The sequence below is a fragment of the Vipera berus genome (assembly GCF_964194415.1).
Source record: "Vipera berus genome assembly, chromosome: 2".
NCBI classification, from domain to species: Eukaryota; Metazoa; Chordata; class Lepidosauria; order Squamata; family Viperidae; genus Vipera; species Vipera berus.
Window position 1 is genome coordinate 139845629 of NC_138203.1, and position 22002 is coordinate 139867630.

The 22002-nt window shown below is 42.1% G+C and overlaps 1 protein-coding gene across 1 annotated transcript in view; it reads right to left on the reverse strand.

The window, feature by feature from the left end:
* Positions 1-4390: 4390 nt before the first annotated feature.
* CBX5 (chromobox 5) overlaps positions 4391-22002 on the reverse strand; it is a 49279-nt gene continuing 31667 nt past the window's right edge. Inside the window, exons 4-5 of the mRNA XM_081315800.1 lie at positions 11585-11682; positions 4391-7748 (exon numbers count right to left, since the gene is read on the reverse strand). Coding sequence (XP_081171926.1) covers positions 7598-7748; positions 11585-11682 — 249 coding nt within the window. The 3' untranslated portion in view covers positions 4391-7597. The remainder of the gene's footprint in view (positions 7749-11584; positions 11683-22002) is intronic.

Consider the following 22002-nt stretch of genomic DNA (forward strand, 5'->3'; position numbering starts at 1 on the left):
ATTAGAACCGATACAAGAAATATGAAAGAGCGGAGATGAGGAATATGGGGCAGAGGGTTATTTGTAACATGTCAAGTTGTACAACAAGGAGCTCATTTTAAAAATTATTTTCACACTTTAAAAATCAGCATAACCTACTTTAGTTTAGAATCAAAAGGCTTGGCTAAAATGTTACCCCCAAAGAGGTCTAACACACATGCACAGAGACACCATTAGCCAAAAGTTCGACATTCTGTTGTGGAGGGCAGCATACTGCTGGGCTGGGAGGGGAAGAGTTAACACACCACCTTTCTCTTTTTTTCATCAGGAGTCTAATACTGATCATAGGGATTCACTTCTGTAACCAGCACCAGGGGCATTAAACCTCCAAGGCCTTTTCACACATTCTGTGCACATGATTGGGCTTGTGTTTTCACCTGGATCCAAACAGATGTTCATGAATCTTCCAAACTGTTCGTTGCAAGCAAAAGCTGCAACTTGACATACTTTTGCAAGTGATTCAAAGCGTTGCATGAAGAATTGTGGCATCGACCCAGAGTGAAGAATTCATGCAGTCTTATCTGTCAGAGACACACAGTTGGATCCAAGCAGTCAAAAAAGCTCAATCAAAAGCAGAGCAGTTCCTTAAGCCAACAACTCTCTTTCATTTTTCGGAAGGAAAGAAATCTGAATGTTTGCTTTTAGAGGCAGTGGAGTGAGGCATTATCTCAGACGTCCCTTGTCCCACTAGAAAACTTGCAGAGAAGTTGTTCCCAGCGGAAAGAAAGAAAAACGAGCGAGAAAGAGATGGAAAGAGACAGACAGACAGACAGAAAGAAAAAGGCCCAGAGCCAATTTTGTCATATGGCTAAATACCAAATTGAATGGCATAAACTGGTAAAAATTATAGTCTGTCACGTGAAACAAAGAAAAGGCAGCAGTGGTACCAAGAGGTTCTGAGACAAATCAAATTTGTGCTGGCTGGCTGATCTCTCTCCTCTTCCTCTTCCTGCTGGTGGGAGGAGACAAAAGTCATTAGAGCCCATACAGCCGAGAAGATTTAAATGCCACCTGGGTAAAAATTAAATTGTTAATCAAAAATTAATGAGTTTAATTAACACAAAATTAATTCTCTTTGTCTTTTAATCCATGCTTAGGTGATCGAGGATAACAATTTATGCTTGACAGCCTCTTAAGAAAGTGTTGCATCAGAAAACTGCACTTGCAGTCTTTGCCATAAACTTAAATTCTGATGTTCAGAGTAGTAGTCAGTTTAAAATGTGCAATAAACAGACAGATAGAAAGCCAAGATTCAAACCTCCCAATGTATCATACACATAGGCCCCATCCCCACAACTTCCAAACACAAGAAGACGCGAAAAAGCTGACATCAAAAAGCGCTCTTTTTTTTGCCATTGAAACATTTAGACCAGGAGCCAAAAAAATGAGGAGGTGGGGTCAGTTTAGAAGCCACCTAAATGCAGCATGAATGGCTTAGAAATCCTGGAAATTTAGAATCAGCTGGCTAGTTCTACTACACTAAGAAAGACAAACTTAATAGGATCTTCAGCTAAAGGGTGAAACATTTTTTCCTTAAAAAATAAATAAATCCGGGCATTCTTTGTTGGTAAGTTTAGGGGAAAAAAAGAACTCTTGCCTTAAAAGAAGACCCTTTGAGTAGGGTTACACCAGGCATGTCAAACTGCCGGCCCGTGGGCCGAATGCATCATACTGAAACCGCGCCCACCCCATTGCCGGCAATGGGGAAAAAGTCGCGATATGTTGTGCGACATCACATGACGTCGCGAGTTTGACACGCCTGGGTTACAGCATATTACTGAGGTCACACTGTGGAACAGCTGTTGCTGTACCTACACTTTTGCCAGTAAACTAGCATTTTAGCATTTCAGCTGCAGTTGCTAAAGCAATTCTTCCAAGTGTCGAGTTGCCCTATTTTTTGCTTCATTTAAGTTTGACGAAGAACTCTTTAAGAACCTTGTGATGTTCATTAAATTTGACAAATGGTGAAAGCTCCTGTGTATGCTACTTTATATTAATGGTGGATCCAAAATAAAATTTTAAATTATGTAGCTGAGGGTGGAGGAAGGCCAAGACTGAATGCTAGTTATTCTAATAATTCTTCCCCAGAAGGGAACAAATCAGTCACATTCATGCATTCAACAGGCTGTACAAGAGTAGGCATTTAAAACACATATGCACTCCATCTCAAAATCCTAGCAAATACTTCCAGAGAAAGAGAAATGCCAATTTTTAAAATGTATTTATTTTATTAATAACGGCATTGTCACTGTCAACTTCCTAAAATGCCTTTTTCTTTTTAGCCTGGCACACGTGCTTGTAATCACAGAAGTCTTCCTTGTTAACTCCATGCAAGGATTTCTATTAGCAGCTGCTGGTGAAGGTGGTAGCTTTTAGCCTGGTACATACAGGAGTAGGAAAAGAAAAGGTGTCCTTCAAGGCTGTCTTAAGCTTTCTCTCCAGTACATTTGAGAAGAAAGGAAGGGTGAAATCAGCAAGGTAGCAGGATTTTAATAGCTAAAGGTTATCAGAGTTGGTTCCTCAACGCTTTGTGAAATGTCTCTGATTTAGCCTGCAATTCAACTTGGTTCTGGCTTGCCCAATGAATTTAGCTGGTGAGAGGTAATGCCAGCCAAAACACCTGAAAATACATGAACTGGAAAGCTAATACTCTATCTAGTAACAGCAGAGACTTTCTCCATCTTAAACTTGACTTTCCAGGATTGCAGCACAGAAAGGAATGGCAGACTATCAGTCATCCACAGCACTTGCTCCAGATTCAACACTCCTCCTACCACTTGGCCCACTTCCACAAAATACAGACAATGCAGATACCTACTGAGGCATGGGTGAAATCCCCAGGAGTGATTTAGAGCATCGTGTCAATGTAACAATAATGAGGACAAATTATAGCACCTCAGTGATGGTTGAAACTTGTTACCTGGTGCTATTAAATCATGAGTGAGCATTGGCCAGTGCTTAAGAGAAAGAAACCACCATTAAAGACGTATAGCCTTTAAAGGGGAGATAGGGCTCTAAGGCAAATACAAGTAGTCTTCAACTTAATGGGATCTGCCCATTACAGTTGTTAAGTTACAATGGTTGTAAAGCATGCCACCCACGTGACTGACCCAATTTTACAATCATTTTATGCAGTGGTCTTTAAGTGAACCGATTACGACGGGCCAAAAATCTGAAGTAAATGCAGCCATGTAACTGCAAGAATGCAATCATAAATATAGGTCAGTTCCCAAGTGTCTGAAATGTGGTCACATGACAGCAAGGGGAAGGTGGCTGTTGTAACTTTGAAACCAGGTTGTAAGTACCCTGTTGTAATGTGATAAGACAAGGACTACCTGTATGTGACTCTTGCTCTAAGCAGACTCTTCAGATGTCTGGGAATATATTTTTTTTCTGGTTCCAATACAGGGGGTCTTCAAACTTGGCCCTTTTATGACTTGTGGACTTCAACTCCCAGAATTCCTCAGCCAGCCCACAAGTCTCAAAAGGGCCAAGTTTGAAGAACCCTGTTCTAATACATGTTCCTCATCACGCCTACTAAGCCATCTCCTACCAGATAGCTGAGGACACCATTTTTCCCCCTCATAAGCTGAAGAGTCAGCTTCCCACCTGAGCTAATAGTCCTAACATGACATCAATAGCAAATAGTTATTTAGCCAAGTGTTTTTTAATTCTCCCAGAAAGGGGCAGATGTTACTTAGATGGGGCTTAAATTATTGCCAACACATTTTTTATGGGGGGGAGCCCTCTAAAAATGCTAGTCCCCACTCTTAAATACAAAAGGGAATGGTGTTGGTTTGTCCCTCCTCTTGACTCCTTCCAGATACTCTATTCTTCTGTTCCATTCTTCCATCCCCACCGTTTGGTTTACTATTGTTCTTCCTACTGTTAATTGCCCTGTATTCCATTGCCACTATTTTTGTGATTTGCTGGAAGAAAATGGTCTCATGAATGCATATATCCTTTTGTTTGCAGAATGGTGGACTTGTATTACATAGAAATCATTTTAGAAATGGGCACCTTGTTTTATAGGCAATTATTTTTAATCATTAATTATTCAATTTATTTTTTTTTTGTCCTGGTCTTGTCCTTGTTGGGGGGGATTTGGTTTTCTGGTCAATGTATGTTTCACAAAAGCACATGTAGGGAAAATAGGGAAAACCTCTAGAATTGCTTTCTGCTGGAGTTAGCAATTTTTAGGTAGGTAGGTAGTAAGCTGCACAAACTTGGATAGTGTACTTATTTTTCTCAGTTCTTTTCTTGAAGGAGTTACGATATAATGGATGAAAGGGATATTTTTCTCATTTGAGTCACATGCAAAAATCAGAACCTGAGGCTCTTGACTAAAAAAAACAACCCTCAAGTAATTATTTATTCAATGTGTAAGTGGTACAAATCACATGCAAACAAACTGTTTAAATCCATTATAGCTTCCCAAAACCTGTTTTGCAACTGTTGTCCTCTTCCAACTCATGTGATTAGGCCATTGAATGAAAATACCCACACTGAAGAACTAATGCAGTAAAAAAATTAATTTCAGTGGGATTCAAGAGCAATAGCTGGCCATTAGCCAAACATAAAGACAGCTATGTTTCTGTCTACGTATGACAGATTTTAAATGGTATCAGAAATGCAATGCTAATGTCCCATCTATAGTCTGAACTTTCACACATCTCTCATTTAACGTTGTTGAAAATGACTGCACCAAATAAGGAGTCCAGAAAAGAAACATTTCTATTAATTTATGTTCTTTTTGCAGCAGTGCATTTCTTTCAACAAAATCCCCTTCAAATTAAAAATTTTTTAAAGTGTCACCCATCCTCATTAAGGAAGCAAACAGTATTCAGTTCCACAGAATGCGCTAAGCAAAGCCATAGAGGCTGCATATCTTAAAGGTAAACCTGCCTCAAAACCACTGGAAGATGGACTGGTTGCAAAATAGGTTCTTAAAACTATATACATGGAATGATATCATGAGTCAAACAAATTAGAATACATGTTTCATAAATGTTTTATCTTGATGTGGTTGACATAAGTACACCTATCAATTTATTCAAAGGAAATCCACCAAAACAAAAATGCCCACACACTTTTCTGATGCTGGACATTTGGCAAGATCTGGGGCTTAACGACATATGAATCATTTGTCTCACAGATGTAATTCATGCCATACTACACCACACCATGCCCTTGTTGCAATTCCTGACAGATTATTAGCAGGATACAGAATACATAAATGGAAGGATGGCAACCTACTTCATCTGCTTGCTAAACAAAAGGAAAGAAATTCAACAATGCAGAAATGAAGTAAGCAGTGGTGGGATTTTCTGATCAAGGATGGGTAGCACAACTCTTCTTACTATAAAAACAAAACAGTATGAGTACTGCTAAGGTAGCAGAGACCAAAGAGCATGAATTCAGATTCTGAAATAAATGTTAAGGACCAATGTCCAATTTTAAACTAGCCTGCACCATTTCAGTAATGATCCAAGCTCCTATCAAATCTTACTAGTATGGAGGACCTTTCTATTATGAGGTATCCAGAAATTCAGATACTGCAGTAAGAAACTGGCACTTTTCAAAACTGATGCAGCCAAGTGAGTCTGCAGCAGTGGAACTTGAAAATGAAATCCTGTTACCCTGTCCTGAAGCCGAAGAACAAAGATGGAAAGCCACTGCTGGAATAGCATTTGTAATGGATCAACATTCCAAACCAGGGACAGGCAACGTGTGACCCTCCAGCTGTTCTTGAACTCCATTTCCCATCCAGCATAGTCAGTGATGAAGCATAATTGGATTTGCAATCCAAAATGTCCTTATTCTGTTAACATGGCATTTCTAGCTAAATGTATTTTATCTGTGGAATTCGTTTCACTATGTATTTTAGCTGTCAATTGTTCAGAATAAAAATGCCAGTTTGGGACTTTTGCGTTTTCTGAGCTGTTCTAGCCATGCAGCCAGAGATAATTATGCTCAGCTGGTAATTTTCTTTGAAGATATACCTGAAGTAAATGCTTATTCTGAAAATAACAGATTGACCTACTAGAATGCAAAAAGCACAAGAGGATATGGTGGGTCTTTAAAGAAACAACTAAGAGCCCAGAAACAAATCAAATTAGAATTTTGGAATCAGAGTTTGGATTTTTTAAAAAAAAAAGAAAAGAAAAAGGAATTAAAGATTCCAAGTATGACACTATGTTTGGCTGATCTACTTACCTACATAAAACAAAGGCCCTATTTGTGCAACATGAACGATCCAGTTCTCTTTAAGCCAGTTAATTCACACTGGCACACTCAGGGCACATGATCCCAAATGACAGAGATGATCATTCAGTGACACTGTATTTAGTCCTCACAGGAGGCATCACTTTCTTTCTTACTTCATGCTGTACCCACCATTACCTGGGAAAGTAAATTGAGTTGCCACAATGCAATTAAGATTGGTGTCACTGCAGATTCATGGAGTTACACATCCCAACTGTATCTGCACACTTTTCAGACATACACCTGGAGTGCAATGAATGAAAAATCAAAAGGACTATAGAAATGGAAGGCCCACAGAAGCTATTTTTATAGAGCTTCTCTAGGAGTACACGTTGATCACAGTTGTTAAAAGACGGAGTTAATTCTCTAGTATTTTGCACAAAAGGGGGGGGGGAGGATTTGTTGCCAGGATAAGTTATAGGTCAACTAACTCAATTTTTGGAGTACACACAACATGATTAATTAGATACCCTTATAATCTAACTCAGGGGTGTCACTGCTGGCCCATGGGCCAGACGTGTCACACAGAAGCTGCACCCACCCCATTGCCGGCAATGGCACAACTGTCCTGATACGTTGCGTGACATCACGAGTTTGACATGTCTGATCTAACTAAACATGTCGTGCAAATAGCACCAGTAATAAGGTAAGAGACATGAGAAGGAACAAGAGGAATAAAATGAGAAGGGACAGGTACAAAAGATGCTATCCTTGCCAACTAATTTCTATTTGTTCTCCAAAAGATAACTGTTTTGAGCTGAAGTTAGAAAATTAGGGTGAAAATGGCTACCTAGCATCTTTGAATGCAACTCAAGCAACATGTTAGCAATTTTGAAATAAGCTAGAAAAAGCCCTCCCTCAAAGATCTTGACTCGCTTGTTATTTGGGTGATCTAAGAATCCAAAGCCTGTGCTAGATCAGTTGGGTCTGTCCTGAATTCAGGGAGCTCCTGTCATTTTTAAATCAGTAACAATGATGGTTAACAATTCTCTACATAGAACATGATGATGCAGAACTAAATAGCCAGGCAAGAAGGCTGGAGGCTCAGAGGGAGCTTTAAAAACAAAAAACATTATTGTTATTTATGATGAGGTGATAGAACACACACCGCATGTCAATCTCCTGGAGGAAAACCAAACGTGACTCACACCATTTATGTTATGACTAAACCAACCAATATCAACATTTCTCCTGTCGAGCACAGTAATAAGCACATTTCCATGGATGCATTTGGGCAGAGGGAAAGGAATGGTGGATATGTACAATTCTGGATGGACAGAGAACCCCAGCCACTTTAGCTTTTCACTGCTTCCCGTTCTTTGTTTTCAGCATCTTCAGGGTACGCATGCCAGGTCAGTCTCTCTTCATAAAATGCTATCACAATTTGAGGGCACTTCACATTGGCTTCTTTTGCTAGAACCAGATCAGCCTCATCTGTGTCTTTCCTAAAGAGAAACAAGCAACAAAAGGAACACCGGTCACTAACTGGTTGAGCAAAAACATTCCACCCAAAAGGAGGTACAATAAAAATAAGACAAGGTTTTAGGTGCCTATTTTATAATGGAAAACAACAAAACAGCACCAATCGCAGAGGCCAGGAAACAGGTATCTGAGCTGCCAATTAACTTGGGATTATGACAGGAGGCAGGTATAGCAAAGTTTTGGATACCGATCAATTTTATGAATTTTAGTTTCACTTACCGCGTATCATATAATTTGTATGTTTCAATGTGAATATGCTACTGCTTTCATCAGCAACTGCTCCTTCTGGACAATTCATTTAAGGACAGCTACTGCCAGCACTTTCTTTTATTCTAGTCGCTAACTAGAGGAGACTGCTGGCCCAGTGGATCCAATGAAGCTTTGAAACTGATGAATCTAATGCTGCAGAAAGTGTACTGGTTTTGTAACTGCTATTAACATTCGAAAAGAAATCTCCTTGCATCCTCTATACTGCTGTAATTGATAAAGGGGACAGGTGTATTTTTTCCACAATTCTCTCCACCTGCAAAATGACTGAACTGCAAAAAGAAACATGTCTTTTAAAAGGGAAGACAAAGATAGGGAGATACCTCTTATTTAACTGTTTACAGGAGCTTTCTATTTTCAAGTGAGATGCCAAAATAAAATCAATCTGTCAAAATCCTTTAAAAAAATATGTTCACCAACATTATGCCTCTGATTAACTAAACTGAAAGTTTTAACGGCACATTTTTAGTGCAAATGAGTTGAAGGCAGCAAGCCTCTTTTTGTGAAAGGCAGACCCATTTTCCAGAGGCATTATCTTAAAGAGGCACCCACGTTTGGAATCTTTTATTCAATTTTGCCCAGTTTCAGAAGAGATACCATAAAGATATTCAAGGACAGGTAAGTATACTAAATGTTTACAATGCAGCACTTTCCCCTGGGTATATTCCCTCAGATATCCAAATTTCATTTTCTTGATATATCCTATGGCCTTGGGACTTTGCCTTTATGCAAAGTCTCTACAGATATTTTAAAGACTTATTTTCTATTTTAATATGAAGTCACGTAAGATGAAAAAGTTCTACAGATAAATGAAAAAAATAATCAAAAACATTAAGCAAACCAAACAGAAATGTAAAACATAAGGTTGCCTTAAGGAACAGGAATAGGCAAATAGCAAATAAGGTAAGTCCATGGCGTTAACTAATGGCACATAAAAAAGAAAACGACAAAAATGTCTCCTCAAGGACCATCCAAACACATTTTTCTATGGTTTGTTTTTGATTTATTTAAGAACTTTGAGGAAAATTATAGCAATTTTATGTTTCAGAAAAAGTCACTACAGAAGTTGATGGCATGGAATAAATTCATAATGCAGACTGGGTCCCTCCCATCTGCCCTCAACTGTAACTTCCCCAATCCCTGCCAATATGCTACTGTAGGGCATATCTGGGTGACACCTGGATGAGGAATTCTAATGGGGAAAAAAGCATCAGTTGGTTTATTAGTTTTGTTATTTCACTTCCACCCACAGCTTCCTCTACCTGCTTAACTAACTACCATTCAAGGAACAGTAGTCCTGATTAAGGCAGTAAACTTTAATTAATGGCACTCAACTAAAGATTTCGTTAAAATTAATCTTTACCCATTTAATTAAATGGGCACAAATGACAAACACACATTCTGAGACAAGAATTCTTGTCTAACGGGATGCCCCAGAACTATGCCATCAATTCTGTTAAAAGAAATTAGAGGATGACTTTTCTTTTAAATATCTTCTCCAACATTAGTACTTATAATCTGTAATGGAAAAGCTTTTACAATCATCATCAGTAACTAAGACAGATAGTGCTCAATGACAATCAATACAAATATGTTTAAGCCAAGATTTTACAATTGTTCTTTGCTGGGTTTTTTTTTAAAAAAGCAATAAGTACAGTATTTCATATTCCAACAGAGCTGAAAATACAGCTTTTCTTACAGCTATAAAGGTTACTGCTTATTAAAATTGCAAACAATTGCTTTCTGATAACATTTTGATTAGAAAATCTGATTTTCACTGGGCTTTCTCTAGAGCAAATGTAACAGGACTGCGACCTTAATTCAATAACTGAGTTAAAGAGCCAACATAGCTAATATGTATTACTAATAAACATAAGAGCATATCAATTTCAAAGGTAAGATTAAACAAATAATCTAATGTACAGCACAGAATTAATTACAATTAGTATAGCTGAACTTTGCAATCTGTTCTAAGAATATCCTGTATTAGATATTAATTCTACTGTTTAGGTGATTAGGCTCTTTTGAACTAGTTAATTTACTGGTCTGAGTGCAAATGCACTCTAAGGGATAATTCGGTCCTGGCCTATAAACCCTAGGTTTGAACCTAAACCTGAGCCAAGTCTCATTCTTTTAAATTCAGTTCTTTTATAAATCAGTAAAAGCCATCTAACTCACTAGAATGTGCAAACTTTTCTATAGTAATTACTGTAATTCTTATATACATTAAGTACAGCAAGCAACTTTATATATTCAGGATACTGTCTAAAATATTGTTCCGCCATTAGCTTTACTGAATACACTTCTTGTCCTTCGGAATTCAGATCAGTTGACAGCAATAACCCTAGACGTTCACAGACATTCAAAAGGCAGCAAGCATTTTAGACCTCCCTTTGATCAATAATACGGGAATTGAAAATCAGGGCCTCAAAGTATAGAATCACTACTAAATGACAATTGCAATTCAGGTGATGTAACAGGAGTGCCCATTTCAGGGATTTGTAACCATCAAGAGAATAATTCGGTAACCTGTTTGCATTCGCTCACAGCCTGTCCCCCCCCCCACTCCAGCGTTTGGTCGCATAACAAAAGGGAAGAGGATGGTGGAAAACTACCAAGCCCCTTTTAGTCCTCTCCTGGCTCATCTTCCTTCCCTTCCCCCTCTCCTTTTCTAAAGAGTGGCCTGCAGCTGGATCCCCCGCCCCCACTTCTATCTTGTGGAGGAAGGAGCAGCAGCCCCATCCATCTCAGCCCAGCCAGCTTCAGAGACAGGAAAGGAGGACATGGGGCTTATTTGCTCCAGTGCCTTGCTGAGTGGGGGGGGGGTGGGGGGTGAGAGAGAAAGACCTGCTCTTCTAAGATGGAATCTCCGATGGAGTCGGGGATGAGGAAGATGGGGAGGGGAGGGGTGGGGGTGGAAAAGGCAATTTTCTTTAAGGCAGAGCTATAAACTCCCGTCTGGCTGATAAACCAGGCTCTGCTCTTTGTCTCGGCTTCTGCTGGGGGGAGGGGCAGCTGCTGCATAGGCAGCCGAGCCAAACTCTCTCTCTCTCTCTCTCTCTCTCTGCTGCCTGCCTGCCTGCCTTGTCTGTCTGCAGAGAGGCTTCCCGCCGAGATAAGCCCGGCAACAAAAGCAAGAGGCAAGTCAAAAACCTTTCCAGAAGGATTTCCTGTGCTCTCTCTACTTTTGGGAGGGACAAGGAAGGGAGACGGTACATTTGCCTTCCTTTTAAGCCAAATCCACGCAACTCTTAAGCCCAGGGTGGGTGGACTGCGTTTATAAAGCAGGAGCTTTTAACGAGCCACTCCAGGGAGAACAAAGCCCAAGCCAACAAACGGCCACGGAGCCATTGAAAACCACGCTGCCTCGCGCAAGAGGGTTTCATTTATTGGGTTATTTCACCAAGGGCGAAAAAAAATATATATGCAGTTATCGGACAACAGGATGTTTTGGGGTTGTTGTTGGTTGGTTGGTTTGGTTTTTTTGGTTTGTTTTTTTTTGTAAAAAAATTAAGAATAAAAGCACACTCACCATTTCATTAGGAACATTAAATCTCCGCAGGAGTCTGTGGCTCCGATGATTTTTTCTGGCTCCAATCCTCTTTCAAAGCCCCTGGCAATATCGGTGCTCTGGTGGGAGAGAAAGCGAGAGGAAGAAGAAGAAAAAAAAAGAGTTAAAATATTCCTATTCCTTAGCCATTTGTTAAGTCTCCTCAACCGTGAAGCAGAGGCTTCCAGGGCCACTCAGGAGCAGGTGATAAACAGATGCCGTACGTGGCGCGATTGTAATTAGCAGCCGAGGAGGCCTTTCATATCCTTTTTTCTGCCTGCATTGTTATTATTAATCTTTGCAACTCTCCCTTCACCACATGTCGGGAGAGGGAGAGACTGGTCGAGGTGAAGGAAAGCAGCCTAAAAAGGCGGGGAGGGAGAGGGAAGGGAAGGAAGAGAGAAGAGACCCGAAGTCGCCATGAAAATGAACTTAAGAAAGCAATGGGGGCAGATTGGAGGGGAACGAAGTCATCTTGCCTTGGCAGCAGCGGCTGCTGCGGCGGCAGCAGCAGCCATTCGCGATTTCCAAAGCTCCCCATCCCTGCTACGCCTCCCCCGCTCCAGAGCGCACCACCTCACAGTCCTTCGGGTCTTTGTGCCGGTGGTGCCGTCGATGGGTGTGTCCCATTCATGCAGGAGGGGGGGGGAATTTTTGGTTGGTTGTTATTGCAACCGAGAGCTTAAAAAGTCTCCGGGGGGGGCCCCCCAGACAAGGGTCAATCAGCTCCCTCTGCACATACCATCTGAAGGCTGGTAACAGCTTTCAGTCAACTTGCAAGCCTGGAGCGAGGAGCCTTCTCCCCCTGCTTTGCAGCAGCAGCAGCAGCACCGCACGCTATTCTGCTAGAGATCCACACATTTGTTGCTCACACATACTGTCTAGCTAGCTCTAGCAGATGCAGCTATGCAGACCCAAGCATGTCAGAGGCAGACAGGCTGGGGTTGTTTTTTTTTCTTTTTCCTTTTTAAGTACATAAAGCCGGTTGCAAAGCAAAGAGAAAGAAGGGGGTGGGTGGGAAAAAGGGGGGGGGGGAAAGCAACGCTTTACAATAACCTAAGACAATAATAAGTGAAAGAAAAGAAACTGCCGACAAAATCGAACCAACTCATTTCATTGATTGGTACAACCCACAGGAAGGAAGGAAGGAATTTACAAACTGTAATCTATTGCAAAAGAAAGCCATCGAAGTATTTAAGCACTCCCCCTTTTAATTTTTCGAAAATGGGTAATATTACAGACAGGATATTTTTTAAACAAACAAACAAAAAGACAAGTTAACTTTAAGATATGAATTGGCCTTAACCTCCCAAGACATGTGTATGATGACGGTAGGAAAAATGGAGAGAACTTGATGCAGAATTAAAACTAAAAAAACTATCTAGATTCAGCAGAAATAGGTACCTAAAATGCTCCAACAGCTCCAAGATACTGCTAAACCACAACTCCCAGCATTCCTTTACTACTGGCCAAGAGAGCTGGAGTCATTGGAAGTTGTTTAGCATCTTAACCTGGCCGGCTATAGCTTCTCCATTCAATTTAGATAAATAGGCATGTGAAATGAGTTCCTGAACATTTTAAAAATATGTAATTCCTTAAAGTACCAGCAACTATTAAAATTAGTGTAGCCTTAAAAATTGCTACTACATCGCTCAGCAACTTGGTAGAAAAAATTATTTTAAGACTTATATACAAATTAGCCAGAGCAGTAATTGGATAATCAGCTGACTAAATGATATTACTTTATAAATTTCTGTATTTTCAGCAGGATTTGTAACTATCATTAAGATTTGGTCCTGCAATGTGAGATTGTAGGCCGCTACCCTGTGATTACAGACAAGAGTTTTGTCTAAGCAAGCTTGTAAGCGTACTTAGCAAATTTAGAAACTGCCTATTTTATTCACAACACAGAGACTTCTTTTTCCCTCTGATTACATTTGAAGGATTTGATAGTTTGGCAATTAGTTGGGGTTTCATAATTTCTGTATGTATGTACAGTTTATTAATGCCATTTTTGGATCTCCAAAAAGCAGATCATACAATTTTTCATTTAAAACGCTTGAACAGAAGGGAATGCTGATATTCCCTTTGGTAAATATTCCTATAGGCAAATTCCATTACTGAAAATAAATTTAGTATGTTAAAGATTACACAGCTTTGCGTACATTCTGCTCCTGTGCCCCAAGTCTGCTGTGGGAAGTCAGCTTCCCCCCAGAGAAGGAAATATTATAATGGCAGAATATTATATTTCCTCAACAAAGGATCTTAAAGAGGCAGAAAAGCAAGCCCAGTTTTTTTCTTAATAGCCCCAAGTCTACCTCCCCCAAGCAGAAACCAGCTCTGTAGAAATGCAGATGTAATAATCCAGGAAGGTTGGAGCCAGGAAGCTAGAAGTTTAGGAAGACAAAGACACCTAAAATCTACATTACCCCACCCAAACTCTAAGACAGGACATAATAGGATTAACCCACAGATGCCAGAGGGCATGACCAGACTCAGGTCAAAATACATAACACAGGAAATACAAAGCCTAAAAACAGGAACAGGAAACAACTCCAAACAAAAGCACCAGGGGGTATAAAAACCCACTCCCTACTACATGTGCTGACTCTCTTTTCTGCCAGAGCATCTTCCTGTCTGGCTCTCCTCTTCCATAAACTGCAACCTTCTTTCTGAAGCAGTCACCATGTTGTTTATTCCCGGTTTGGACTGAACCACGATGGAAGACTTTTCCTTCAACATTGCTTTACATATAAAATACATAAAATGAAATCTATGCTGGAAGACACGAGATAGCCCTTCATTAGGGCTCCTCAAAAGGCTTGCAAGTGGCCAGGTAGAGAAAAAACAGTGAAAACCAATAATAATAATAATAATAATAATTTAAATAAACACTTTACTTTGAGTATAGTGCAAATAGCACTGCAGAATTTTGAAATACCAAAATGTTTTTATAAAAGTCCTTTTTACAAGCTTCATTGTATTCCTTTCCCTAATAAAATACAGGAGGCTGAGGTACAATCAACAAAGCCACACATTATACACATACACATTTAGTAAACTATCAAATGTGCACAATCAGAATTGATCACTCTTCTACCAATAGAGTTTCTGAAAACCCTAAACCCCTGGTGGTGAACCTATGACACGCCTGCCACAGGTGGCACGCAGAGCCCTCTCTGTGGGAACGTGTGCCATCGCCCCAGTCCTCGGCCTTCAGCTGGGTTTTATAAAAGCTTTTCGCTTTAGGCCTCTGCCGCTGTGTGCAAAAAAAAAAAAAAGGTTCAATCAATCACTTTAAACTTCTCACGGGAAAAAAAAAGATCTTGCAATATTGGAATTGATTGAACTTTTTAATCCCACCCAGTCTGCCATTATCATGGCAGCCATGCCCCACCAATGAGCCACACACCCACAATGGGCCACGCCCACCCATCACCTGATAATACATAAGTGGGTTTGGGGTTGCAGTTTGGGCACTCGGTTTCTAAAAGGTTCGCCATCACTGCCCTAAACTGACATCTTGTGATATAGTTTCAATGGCTGGATCAAACTAGCACAGGATAATAATTTAAAAGATTTGTTTTTCAGGAATGGATCTGGATATTGATTTTTTTTCCCTATTCATCCAGGCAAAAGTGTATCTTGTCCTAAAAACAGCACAAATATCCTCATACTGTAATAACCTTGCAAAGTATATTAGACAAGATAAAGAGGATTGAATATAAGCATCTACCTAGCCAAAACTTTAAAAGACTTTTCTTCTAAGCTAATATTGCCTTGCGCTCCTGGTTCTTGTGCTATCTAAGTTTCCAATTCCATAACTCATGATTGCTTTTTGAAAAGATATTTCAGTGATCAGTGTATTTGTGGGGACATGGTAATGTGTGGGAAGAATTTTCCAGAAATTAAACTGCAGTGAAAGGTTGGGTGTATTCGTCTAAGATTTTTGGGTAGTTCTAATTCAACTGTGATAGGGACGCGGTGGCTCAGAAGGTTAGGACGCTGAGCTTGTCGATCAGGTCGGCAGTTTGGCGGGTCGAATCCCGAGTGCCCGCGTAGCAGAGTGAGCACCTGTTACTCGTCCCAGCTTCTGCCAACCTAGCAGTTCGAAAGCACGTAAAAAAGCAAGTAGAAAAATAGGGACCACTATGGTGGGAAGGTAACAGCGTTCCGTGCGCCTTTGGCGTCTAGTCATGCCGGCCACATGACCACGGAGACGTCCTCGGACAAGCGCTGGCTTTGAAACAGAGATGAGCACCGGCCCCTAGAGTCGGAAAGAACTAACACGCATGTGCGGGGGAACCTTTACCTTTACCTAATTCAACTGCTACTGGGTTTATGATTTTCTTAATTGGAAAAGGTCCAATATATTTTGGTCCTAGTTTTTTTACAGGGTTGGAGTGATTTCAGGTATTTTGTGGATAAATATACCATCTCTCCTACCATGAATGGTGTGGGATCGGTTCTTTTTTTGTCTGCCTGTGTCTTATATGCTTTTCTGGCATCTTCTAACGCTTTCCTAACAATTGGCCAGGTATTTTGTAATTGAGCAATCCATTCCTTCAGTTCGGGAATGACCGGTTCTTTTGGGGTTAGTTCTGGTCTTGGGTTGAAACTTTGGCCTGTAGCTACTTGAAAAGGAGTGTAACCTGTGCTTGAGTGGACTGCATTATTATATGCTACTTCTGAGAAAGGCAGTAGGTCCGTCCAATTTGATTGCTGGAAATTAATAAAACATCTTAAATATTGTTCAAGTACAGAGTTAAGTCGTTCAGAAGCCCCGTCCGTTTGAGGGTGGTGACTAGATGACAGTCCTTGGGTGGTTCCTAAGAGGGATAAAAATTCTTTCCAAAATGCCGACGTAAATTGCACCCCTCTATCAGATATGATGCGTTGTGGTACCCCGTGCAATCTGTAAATATGCCGTACAAAAAGTTTTGCTAATGCTTTTGAAGTCGGGATTTTTTGGCAAGGTATGAAATGTACTTACTTAGAGAACAGATCTGTGACAGTCCAGACTACGGTGTTTCCATTACTTTCTGGCCGTTCTACGATAAAATCCATGCCTTTTTCCATGGGGCTGAGGGTTCGCCACCGGTTGTAACAGACCTGGTGGTTTCACTTGCAGTCTTTTGGCCATCGTGCAAATTTGACAGCTACCCACATAGCTTTATTTTTTTTTATTTTAATCCCATTTATATCCCGCCCTTCTCCGAAGACTCAGGGCGGCTTACAATTTAAGCACAAACCAATGTGCTTAGCAATAGCCTTCATTCTATGTCCTTTTTCATAGATGGCCACCAAAATTGCCTTTTAGTTAAGTGTAAGGTTTTTACAAAACCAAAGTGTCCTGCTGATTTTGTATCATGGCACAGTTGCATGAAATTGATTCTCTGGGTGGCAGGTATATGTAGCTTCTCCCCCACCCACGGCAGTCCATCTTTAATTGTGCACACATCTATTTTTCTGGAACCATTCATTGCTTTCCAAAGACTTCCTGAATTCTATTCCATTTTGGCTATCTACCTTTGGCTTCATTTTTTCTTGTGCCCTGGTGGTGACTGGTGCTGCCAGTTGTTGTTCCGGCACAAGTGGTTTAAAGTCAGTAACTCTTGTGCTGTTACATTGGGGCATGTGGGATAATGCATCTGCCAGGAAGTTCTTTCCCTCCGGTAAGTGTTTGAGGGTGAAATTGAATTGCTGAAAATGTTGGGACCAGCGGGCTTGCTTAGGAGTGAGCTTCCTGGGTGTTTTTAGTGCTTCCAAATTCTTGTGGTCTGTCCAGACCTGGAAAGGTATTTTATTTCCTTCTAAAAATTGGTACCATGTTAGTAATGCCCACCTCAACGAGAATGCCTCTTTTTCCCATATTGGCCAGCGTTGTTCTGTTTATGTGAGTTTTCTGGAAGTGTATGCGCATGGTTGCAACGTCCCCCCATCATTTTCTTGTAATAATACGGCTCCTACCGCTACATCGCTCGCATCTGCCTGTATTACAAAAGGTTTGTCGGGATCTGGGTGTTTTAGGACAGGTTCAGCAGAAAAAAGTCTCTTTAGCTTCTCAAATGCTGCTTGACACTCCATTGTCCACTTTACAGGCTGGCTGGATTTCATGGGGGACCCCCCTTTCGTTTTCAACAAGTTTGTCAGGGGCATGGTTATTTGGCCAAATGCAGGGATGAATTGGCGGTAGAAATTTGCAAACCCCAGGAAACTTTGCAATTGCTTCCGTGTGCGGGGTGTGTGTGTGTGTGCCCACTCTAATACTGCCCTGACTTTCTCAGGGTCCATTTCGATGCCCTCTGGGGATATGCGATATCCCAGGTAGTCATTTTTTTCCTGGTGGAATTCGCACTTCGATAGTTTAGCATATAGGTGGGCAGCTCGCAACTTTTTCAGGACTGCTCTGACTAGGTTGATATGTTCCTCTTTGGTCTCAGTGAAGATAAGGATGTCGTCCAGGTAAACCAGGACCCCTTTATAAAGGTGCTCCCTTAGCACGTCATTAATTAATTGCATGAATACTGCGGGAGCCCTTTGCAGTCCAAATGGCAGTACTTTGAACTGGTAGCAACCCAATGGACAGTTGAATGCGGTTTTCCATTCGTCTCCCTCCTTAATCCTAACACGGTAATATGCTTCCCTCAGGTCTAGTTTGGTAAAAATCCTTCCTTTCGACAGATGGGATAGCATATCCTTCATTAGGGGTAAGGGGTACAGATTGCATTCACTAATTGTGTTTAGATTTCTATAATCTATACAACAGCGGTAAGAACCATCCTTCTTCTCCCTGAGCAGAACTGGGGCAGCCACTTTGGGTCTGGCAGGCTCAATGAAGCCTCTTTCTAAGTTTTTCTTTATGAATCTTTCCATTTCTGCCATTTCCCTTGGGCTCATGGCATACATCCTGGGTTTTGGGAGTTTTGCCTCAGGTTTGAATTCTATAGCACAGTCTGTGGGGCGGTGGGGGAAAGCTCATCTGCCCGCTCCTCACTGAAAACCTCAGCAAGGTCCCTGTATTCCTCCAGTATCCCTGGTAACTTCTTCTCTTCCCCCACTGCTGCTGTCTCCTCCCTCCAGTTTGGGGGGATGCTTTTGGAGTGTAAGTTCTTCTGCCCCCCCCCTTTGGGAAATTGAGTTCTGCTGTCCTCCAGTTTATGCCGGGGTTCCATTTCTTCAGCCACTCCAGTCCTAGAATCATTGGGCATTCCATGCCTGAGGCCACTATAAACGTTATGTCCTCCTCATGAGACCCCAGTGATAGGTGGATTGGTAAAGTGGCTAGGGTAGCTGGTCCCTCCCCGCTATTGACCCATCTAATTGACTAAAAGAGATTGGTTGTTTTAGCCTCCTCACTGGGATGCTCAATCTCTCCACCAGCGTTGGGCTGATAAGGCAGCGGATGCAACCAGAGTCTATCAGAGCTTTTATTTTGGCTGCTTCAGGCATAGAGGAAGCTAATATAGTCACTGTCTTAGGTATGGGTGGAAGGGGTCCACTTACCAATGGTTCTCCCTCTGAGCTGTCTTCCGAGTTGTCCACCGTCCCTGCGGTGCAGGCCGGAGTCCAATCCCAGTTCCTGGCAGGAATTGTGGACTCTACAGCCTCTGTCCCCTTCATGGAAGATTCTTTTGTGTTGCCTTGGGACTTCCCTGGCTTCTTGGAGGATGATGCCTCTGGTTTTCGTGGGGGGGCTTTTGAACGACATTCTGCGGCGCGGTGGCCCTCTCTCCCGCAGTTGAAACAACCTGTTGATTTTTTGGCTGTGGCTGGTGGTTTTTCCCCCTCGCACGTTTGCTCAGGTGGCAGGCGGCCCCATGGTTTTCCTCTGCGGTGTCTCTTCAGTAGGTCTATTTCCACTTCCTCCGCCAGGACGTACCAGTCGTCGAGATGGGGTGGGTCTCCTCGAGGCAGGCAAACGTCATACAGGTCGTAGTTTAGACCGTCTTTGCAGTGGCTAAGGAGGATATCTTCTGGCCAGTTCAGCTTGCTGGCGATGGCTCGTAATTCTTGGGTATATTCGGCCACCGCTCGCCTGCCCTGCCTCACCATTTTGATTCTCTCCTGGGCCTTACGGTCAGCCAAAGGATCCTCGAACCGCCGCCTCAAAGATGACATGAATCGGTTGAAATCGTTGAGTTCTGGGGCATTGGAGTCGTGCAAGTTCACCTCCCAGTCTGCAGCCAATCCGTCCAGGGCGGATTGCACAATTCGGACACGTGTTTTGTCACTGGGGATATCCCGTCCGTATTCTTCCATATAGCTGAGCACTTGGGTTAGGAAAAATCGCAATCGTGATGGCTCCCCCTTGAATTTGGCTTCCAGGGGCGGTAGTCTTTGGCTGGAGCGTTGTCTGCGCCGCGGCCGGTATCGCTCCTCATCCTGGTCCCCGTCTGTGGTTCTGGGGGGGTATGTACTACTGAGGCAGCGATTTCTGTTCCATTGGACGGCCCCAGGGTTTCAGGTGCTGGATCCCCTCTGTTACCTCTCCAGTTGCGGCCCCAGGCGCTGTCTCAGTTGCGGTTTTCAGCTTTCTCCTCCCTTAGTGAGCTCAGGGTTGCTTTCATCAGGTCAATAGCTTTTTCCAGAATCTGCTCCTCCTCACTGGCGTGCAGGGAGCTCCATCTCTTGCCTCCATTCCGGTTGGTGGTCGCTCCGTCTCAGGGTCACTTCTTCCGATGCCTTTTCCCACTCACTTTTCCTTCCAACGCCCATCGACCACTGGGGTTTTCGGTCATGCTGCTCTACTACTTCTTCCCTGGGGAAATATGCCGCTTCAGCTTCCCATCGTCTCTGGGATTCCATTCGGGGGGAAGACTCCCTCTCCGTGGGGCTTCCCTCCTCTCTTGCTTCGTCGCCAGACATTGTATTTAATGCAAAGTCCCCCAGTAAGGTTTTCCCTTCCAGGTTGACTTTTATAGCAGATCCCGTCTACTGTCAGCACCCACCCCAATCCACATCTTAGGAAGTAAGAACTCTTGGATCCAAGTTTGTCCAAAAGGAAAAGTTTACTAGGATGAGATCGGTTGTGGCAATACAAGACGGGATCTGACATTGAGTTACATTTTGATACTATATAAAGCATTCCCGTTTCAAACCCCTCCCCTCGAATCCATTTGGTCAGGCTCACATCATTTACTTAGGTGTCAGGCCGTTTCGTGGGAAAGGGAAATCTTCTTGCGTTTATTGTTATTGCTTTCTTCCTTTCAGTTTCAAATGGAGATGCAACCCAGATCTCTCTCTCTCCCTCTGTTCCCCCCAGATCAAAAGCTTTCCTGGTTTTTGAAAACAGCCTACTGCAATCTGAATAGACATCTTGAGATCCTTGGTGGAGCCTTGGTGGAGCAGTGGGCTAATGCCTCCTTAAGTAACACCAGCTGCCTGCAATTAGTGCAGGTTCGCATCCCACCAGGCTCAAGGTTGACTCAGCCTTCCATCCTTCCGAGGTAGGTAAAATGAGGACCCAGATCGTTGGGGGCAATTAAACTGACTTTGTAATAATGCCGCTTGGGGGGTGTATGAAAGCCCTATAAGCAGGCATATACATAGAATGAAGGCTACTGCTAAGCTTGTAAGCCGCCCTGAGTCTTCGGAGAAGGGCGGGATATAAATGGAATTAAAATAAAAAAAAATCTTCTCCCCCCCTCAGAGAGATGGTAGAATCCCAAGTATAGGCACAATATTCTAACCATACAGTTATGAAATGTGATATAAATGGATTCTGACATCTAATGGAAATCCACTGTTGCTCTACTAAAACTGAGATAGCCTTCTGTTGTAGGAAACCGTTCTGGTAAATGAGAAAAGTCCTGAGCTACAAATAGTATCAGACGCTGCTATCTAGGTGCCAAACCAAGCACGGGAGGGGATAGGAAATAGGGATAAGAGAACTTGAGAAACAGAAACCGTGGCAAGCAGTTACTGTACCTCTCAACTCTTGATTCTGCAATCCCAGTGTAATAAAATAATAATGGATAGTTTACCCTCTCTATTGAACTACTCAAAAGTAGCAAATAACGCCAATCTGCCCATTATTGCACCACTTACTTTTCCTTTCAATTCTGATGTTACAGTCCCCAATGCCCTAAGCCAACAGCAGATAGTTCAAACCTGCCTTTCTACTCAAAAATAGCAGATAACTGGAAACTGGAAAATAATGCAGTACCAGTCCATTTTAGATTGGTTCATTTGACGATGGCCTCTTTCCCATCTTTATAACATACCCTCTCAAGATCAGCCAGAAGTAACTACTCAGGCTAGTAAGGGGAGCATCAACGGGGTGATTGGACATTGTACTTTTTAGGATGTAAAGACACTGAACAATGATATATAGGATAGGATAGGATAGGATAGGATAGGATAGGATAGGATAGGATAGGATAGGATAGGATAGGATA